The 7,504-nt window shown below is 47.7% G+C and overlaps 1 protein-coding gene across 1 annotated transcript in view; it reads right to left on the reverse strand.

The window, feature by feature from the left end:
• Positions 1 to 6,335, reverse strand: part of GGT5 (gamma-glutamyltransferase 5) — a 24,520-nt gene extending 18,185 nt beyond the window's left edge. The window contains exon 1 of the mRNA XM_025044525.1: positions 5,818 to 6,335. Coding sequence (XP_024900293.1) covers positions 5,818 to 5,990 — 173 coding nt within the window. The 5' untranslated portion in view covers positions 5,991 to 6,335. The remainder of the gene's footprint in view (positions 1 to 5,817) is intronic.
• Positions 6,336 to 7,504: the final 1,169 nt, after the last annotated feature.

Raw genomic sequence — 7,504 nt, forward strand, 5'->3', positions numbered from 1 at the left:
AAATACAAACCTTTCCCAATATCAACAGCTATAACAAAAAGAGAAAATAAATGATATATTTCCTTGTTTTCCGAGAAAATACAGAATAACTAAAAAAAAGGTAGAGTAAAAAGAAAAAAAGGAAAATATATAAACTTTAAAAAGAAAAAAGAAACAGCAAAAGTAAATCAGAAACAAATGAAAATGATTTCTTCTAAAACAGTGAATAGAAACAGGGCAAAGGATATAAATGAGAGTAAGACTTTTGAGAACATCTACTTATATAGTTTTGACTTGTATTCAAAGATAAAATTAAAACAAGAAAAAATTCAAGCTAATAGTATAGAGAATTGATAACATAACCACACAGGAATAAGAATTTAATTTACTGTGCATCTTTTGTAGGCTATATCCTAAGACGGGGGCGTTGGGGGGGAGGGGATGAATAAACGTAAAACCTGCAAAAATATCTTGAATTTTACTTAGTAGATTTATTGTTCTTAGTGGTATTGTTGAGTAATTCTGAAACTATTTTGTGAGTATTTGGGGATAGAACAATTAAGTAAATATATTACCATTGTTGGGAACTTCTTCCCCAATGCAGAAGAGACACACAAGCATGGGATGGAGAAAGATGGAAGAGAACCCATCCTGTCATAGTAAATTTGAACTGGAGATATCAGCATGGACTCTTGATATTTTTAATTTTTCTCTGGCTCTATGCACTGACACACCTAGAAGCAATGGCATCCAGTAGCAATGAACACTCATAGTACCTGGATCTTGATTTCTAAAATATAATTCTCTACTAATTCTTGATTTCATGTCTGACAGAGAATATATAAGGAGATTCTAGAACATTTTGTGCTAGAAATTGAGAAAATTCTCCAAGACTCACGGATTCACATAACGGAATATAGTTGCTGGCTTAAAGGAGCTCCCACTGGTTAATTTATGACAATTTGAGCATTAAAAAAAAATCACTGCGATGGTTTATAACATATTAAATTAAAATTATCCCTGAGTCAACAGTGATACTCGAGAATATTCGGGTTGCGGAGGGAGGGACCTTCTTTACAGAAGAATGTCAGCTAATGAATGTTGAAGAAATAACAGCCTTAGAAGCCACCTGTTTGCAATTACAAATTTATTCAAAGATCAAAACAGATGCAAAAAATAGGGACAAATGTCTGAGAAAAGGACATTCATCTGGTCTCCAAGTAAATGTGAAGAAGGCTGTGATACAACTGGACTGATTTCTTTTAAAAATATTAATGTCATAGAAGATCAACTGATTTTTTTTTAAAGCAGGGCATTGTTCTAGATTTTAAAAGACTAAAGAAATATGATGATCACTCATTAGATACTGGATCTGAAGAGATAGACAGATGATAGATAGATGATAGATGGATGGATGGATAGATAGATAGATAGATAATAAAATGAATTATTGGGTTAATTGGGAAAATTAAGATTGGACTAAGAATTAGATAATATTATTGTACAAAGGTTAAATTTCTTGAGTGTGATAATGATATTAAGGTTTTATAGGAGAATGATCTTATTCTTAATAGATCTTGCTTAAGTATTTAAAGTGTCATGACTAATGCAACTTACTTTCTAAAATGTGGATAGATAAATATATGAAGAGAGACAGAGGAAAAAAATGAGGTAAAATATTAACAACTGCTGAATCTAAACGAAGGGCATTCTTTCTATTTTTCTATGGGTTTAAAACTTTTTCAAAATAAAAATATGAACATTTAGCAGAAAAACAGCAACGACGATAAAACTCATGGAATGCAGCTAACCCAAACTTTGAGGGGAAATTATAGCTTTAAGTGAACATATTAGAAAAGAGTTTAAAGATCAATGACCTATGCATCCGCCTTATAATTTGTGTTTCCCAAGATGTATCTCAAGATGAATTTTTTTAAAAAGCAACTTAAGTTCAATGGAAGTAGAAGGAAAGATAAAAGCAGACACTAATGAAAGAGGAAATAAATGTACAATAAAGAGATCAGTGAAGTCAAAAATTTATTCTTCAAAGAGACAATAAAACAGATAACCCCTATCAAAATTGATCAGGAACAAAGAAAACACTAATTACTAATACCAGGAATGAAAAAGAAGACTCATTACAGATCCTATAGATATTTAAAAGATATAAGGGGACACTATAAACAACTGTATTCCAATAAATGTGACAATTTTCACAAACTGGACAAATTCCTTGGAAAGAGTTTAATAAATTCACAAGACGAAACAAAAACTTGATAGCCTTATATTTATTAAAGAAATAGAATCTATTATTTAAAACCTTCACCCACACTCAAATAACAATCTCAAGAGGCTTCGCCAACAAATTCTACTAAGCTTTTAAAAAGGACATAACACCGATCTTAAAAACGAAAAACAACAAAACAAAACCTACTGTCCCACAGCATGGAAAAAGAGGGAACTCTTCCCAGCTCTTTTTATGAGGCCAGTAACCTTATTACCAAAACCTGATGAAGATACTATTACAAAGGAAAATTACAGACCAGTATCACTCATGAACATAACACAAAAAATCCTAAAGAAAACATTAGCAAATCAAATCTAGTGATAAAAAAAAAATGACATTAAATCAGAACAACTAGGGTTTGTTCTAGGAATGCAAGGGAGATTTAACATTCACTGCATTTCTTAAAAGGGAGAAAAATTATCTGATTGTCTTGATAATGCAGAGAATACATTTGACGTACAATCCGATAGGAAAATGGGCTAAAGATTTTAACAGAAAGTTCATCGAAGAGGATATCCAGATGACCAATAATCACTTCCCACCCTCAGCATTAACCATGGATTTGGTTATTGTCCGTCTCCCCCACCGTGAAGGCAAGGGCTTTCACCACCTGGGTTACTGCCGTGTCCCAGGACAATGGCTGACCGATAGAGCTGCATTCCTATTGATGAAAGACGCTGCAGGTAGAGAAACGCACCTTCACACATCCACGACGCCCACTAACCTATGTCCACATGTACAATGACACAGGCTTGGGGCCACCCAGGTCAGAGTGCCTACTCACTAGCTGCATGACACTGGGCAACCTCCGTGAGCCTGGGTCTCCTCAGCTGTGAATGAGGACAGTTTTGGCCAGATAGCCAGAGGGTAGCACAATCACACATATCTAATACGCCTGTCCCAAGGAGCCAGGAGGCCGCCGTCACCATTGCTGCTGAAACACACACTGACGGCGACGTGCATGCTCACACACAGATGTGCTCACACGTGCGATGCACAGTGCCCAGGCGCACAGGCCGTTTCCTCAACATAGGGTATACTCTGCTCTGACTCTGGGCCCCGGCCTGAGGTCCCGAGATCTGACCCGAATCCAGGCCAACCTGCTGTTACAGCTAAAGATCAGGGCGCCTATCGGCCAGGTGAAGTCCATGCCTCCCCATGAGGAAAGTCCTGACACAAGCCCCCTTTCTCAGTTGGGGAAACTGAGGCTCACAGGGTACGGCACTGTATCCAGAGTCCCTGTTCTAATCTGCACTCAGAGCACAGCCCACAGTCCCTGGATGGGTCTGGAGCAGTTGACAAGACCCATCTCTCCAGCCGTCCCCAGCCTACCCCCAAAGCCCAGACTCCAAGGCCCCAGAGGGCCCTTACCAGCAGCCTCCTCTACAACTATTTGTTTGACCAGTAATGCCTGGGGTCCAGGGTGAGGGGTGAGAGCCTCTGAGAAGAACCCCCCCTTCCAGCATTCCTGGGGAGTTTCCACCCCTCCAGGGGCAACGGAGGTGGTCGTCCCAGCTGGGCCCACTCACTCTGTGACACCAGGCGGGTCCCTTCTGTGCAGGCTTAATTTCCTCATAAATTAAGCAAAGCCATGAGTCCCACTGGATTCAGGGAGGAGCAATGAATCCTCCCTCTGAGGATCCAGTGGGAGAACAGGCATTTCTGAGTGGCCACAGCAGACAGATGTCGCAAAGCCTAAGAGCCACCACTAAATCTGAAGTTCACAGTCTCCCTAGAAGACAAACACCTCAGGAAACCCAGTTTGCCCATGAGCTTAACACACTGGGACATAATACTGGAAGATGAGAGGCCAGAGTGGTAGGAACCTCATTGTCACCTAGCATCTATTTTATGTCCATGAGGCATGGTGCTGGGTCTTACTGATGTAAACCTTAAGAACACTGCCCTAGGGGCTCTGGCGTCAGCAGAAGGCCCAACCTAAAATGAGAAAAGCTAGTGCTGATAGGGGAGTAGGAGGTTGGGTCTGGGAGGCCCTGCTGCCGAGAGGAGAAGGTGGTGGGAGGCGGATATAGGAGGGAAGAAGGAGAGTGGGCTGTGGGTGGCAGCCACCATCAGACCCTGCAGCAGCAGGGCCAGGGGACTCTCAGTCCAGCAGGCTTGCTTGACCCCCTGTCCCACAGCAGCCGGGGTCAGCTCCAGGCTCCCTCATGCTCTTGGTTTCTTAAATCAAGAACAGGAAGCAGAGCGTGCTATTTGAGAAGTACACAGACACTGGAGAGAAACCACATCTGCTCTCCTCGCCAAGGGAGGGTTGCTGGGAGCTCCTCCGGCAGAGGCCCCAACCCTAGATCCTCACTTACACGGCAGGGCACACCATGGAGACCCCCTGCCAAAGACTCAGGGAGACACAATGGGCCCAGACCCCATCAGAGATCTGCGGCAGCAGCCCCCACTCCTCGGGGCTGTGCTCCCAGCGGTGGTCTCTGGGGCCTGAAGCCTCTGGTTGTGATTACATCTTTGCACCTGTGGGTTCAGGTGAACATGGCATCTCTGCATGTTCTCATGATCATGGACCAGGGGGTGGGGTGCTCATTTCCCTCCCATCTCCTTGGAGCCCGTTGGGTAGACCAAGCAGCCTGAGAGAGAAGGGACAGAAAGCCCTGAGAAGACCCTAGAGGACCAGGTCAGGAGAGGGTAGGACAGGAACAGACAGACAGATAAAGAGAGGAAGAAAAGAATGAAAAGGTGAATGAATAAAACAGGAAGAAAGCATGCGGGTGGCGTGAAGGAGAGATAAAGGGGGCATGGAACACCATCTGCCCAGCGAAGCCTTGGGCCAGGACTTGGCCACACTCCCCCCAGCTCCTGGACAGTTCCTTTTGGTTTACAAAGCACGCCTGATCCTGCCGAGGGTCCCTGAGGCAGACCCAGTGCGGGGTCGGGGAGGTAGGATGGGGACAGGCGGAGAGTCCTGCCATGTCCCGCCCCCGTTGTGCAGCAGAAGCCTCTCATGGCCTGGGTTTCCTGGAAGAGAGTCAGAAACACCAGCTGGGGTCCCTTTCCACTGCCCCGCTAGCTGTGACCCGCCAAACAAAAAAGAAACCTAAGCCAGGGTGGGAGACTGGTCCTAGACAGCACGGAGTGCACCCCAGCAGGCCAGAATTCACACACGGAGCCTCAGAATCCCCGCGACCATGCCTCTGGGAGAAGACCCAGCTTGAAGAACTGGCATGGCCTCTCTGAAGGAGCGAGCACTGGTCACTGGGTCAGACTGGGCCCAACCAGTAACACTGGCAGTGCCTTCTCTTGGCCTCCTGAGCCCTGGAACTAGGAATAGACTCACATATCATCTCTGCTCTGCCCAGACAGTATATTGTCCCCAAACCTACATCTGTCCCATGCACATGCCTGCCGTCTGCTCTATTCAAGAGCCCTGGGGTTACTTCCTTGCTGGAGCCCAAACTCATTTGGCCCTCACATGCCAGCATGCACACATGTACACCTTCTCCATGATCTTGCTTCTAGTCACAAAGTCTCCAGGAGGGGCCGGCTGCAGAGGGCTACCCAGCTCCCACCCACTTCTTACTCACCGTCCAATGTCCGAGCAGGCTTTGGAGTCCGCAGCAACCGCAGCATGGGCATAAGCCTGGGGGCTGCAGGGGGTGTGGTGGCGAGAGAGGATCACAGCAGGCACGATAATGGCCAGGACCAGCCCCAGCCCCAGCAGCACCAGGCTGACTGTGGCCCCCCGGCCCTGGGCCATGGCTCTGCAGCCCAGGGGGAGAGGGGACACAGTGGGGCAGACAGGCCAGTGAACAGACAGGTGCCTGGACAGCGGTGTGGATGAATGGACAAGATGATTCACAGATGGACTCACAGATGATCGGACAAATAGATGGGGGCCACAAACAGACAAATGGATTGACAGACAGGCCAGACAGCTGGAGAGATAGGAAGAGAAGGACAGTCAGACAAGTGGACAGAGACGGGATTCCAGATGGACAGACAGGTTTACAGATGAACGGTGAGCAACCAAGCAAGAAGGTGGGTAATGGACAGATGTCTGGCGGCGGCAAAGCTGCTGTCCTCGTCAATGCTTGCTACAGCGGCAGAGCTGGCCGCAAGTCTGAACTTCGTTTTCAGCCCTGCTCTTGGCCCTGGCAAGAGGCCAGGAAGCAGGGTGTTTGCGGGGAGTTTTTCCTTCCAGAGGAGCAAGCGGATGGTTAACTCCCTCACTGCCGTTCCCTTCCCGCCCGCCCACTGGCTCCTAGGACTCCCCCATCACGTGTGCAGGGCTCCCAGAACCTCCACAGTTGCTCCATGGTCCCCAACAAAGCCAGAACAGCAGGGCTCAGATCTTCCTGAATCATGCTCAGAGACTCAAGGAGCCCTCACGCCTGCTCTTTTGGGATAGCCCTGCCCAGCAGCAGCTTCCCTCAGCACCCTCAGAGCCAGAGGATGGTGTCTGGGGCACAGAAGTCAGGCTGCAGGGGGCCAGAGGCAGATAGAGGGGAGACCCAAGGCCACATCACTCAGAACTTGGTTCAAGTCTCAGCTCAGCCAACAGCCTGGCTGGGAACGGGGCTGGGAAGCCGGTAGAGTAAGGTTGGAGTGATAACCAGGAGGGGGCTTAGCTTCTGGATCTGTTCAAGGGCCAGGTCAACTCAAGAGCGACAAATGCCAAGGACTGTAAGACATCTGTGTGGGGGGTGCAGATAGGGCATGTGTCTAGCCCTTGGTACACAGTGCCCACCAGACCGTCCACCCCTGGGGCCCATTTTCCTCGAAAACCACTGTGGGCCTCCAGGGAGTGAGTCCGCCCTTCCCTCTGAATCTCTGCCCCGCGCAGGCTCTCTGTCTGCTTCCTCGTGTCCATCCATGTGTTTTCCTCGAAAACCACTCCAGGGAGTGAGTCCGCGCTTCACTCTGAATCTCTGCCCCGCCCAGGCTCTCTGTCTGCTTCCTCGTGTCCATCCATGTTCCAAATTGTTCCTGTGCCTCCTCTCCTAGGGACACTGGCCTGGGCCCTGCCCTGCCCAGGCTTCGGGGTGCCCAAATGGAAAGTGGCTGGGGGAGTGCGGGCCCACTGAGGTGCCTCCTTGGCCAGGCTTAGCAAGGGCACAGGGCGCAGGGGCTTTGGGCTGGACTCCCACCCACATAAGTCCCCACACGGTCCTTGCGTTCCGTCCCTGCTCCCTTCTCAGGTCTCTTTCCATCTCCAGGTACAGCAGAAAAACGAGGGAACAGGAAGGGACTGTGCCTACACAGCCAGACGGT

The sequence above is a fragment of the Pteropus alecto genome, unplaced genomic scaffold (assembly GCF_000325575.1).
Source record: "Pteropus alecto unplaced genomic scaffold, ASM32557v1 scaffold113, whole genome shotgun sequence".
Lineage (NCBI taxonomy): Eukaryota > Metazoa > Chordata > Mammalia > Chiroptera > Pteropodidae > Pteropus > Pteropus alecto.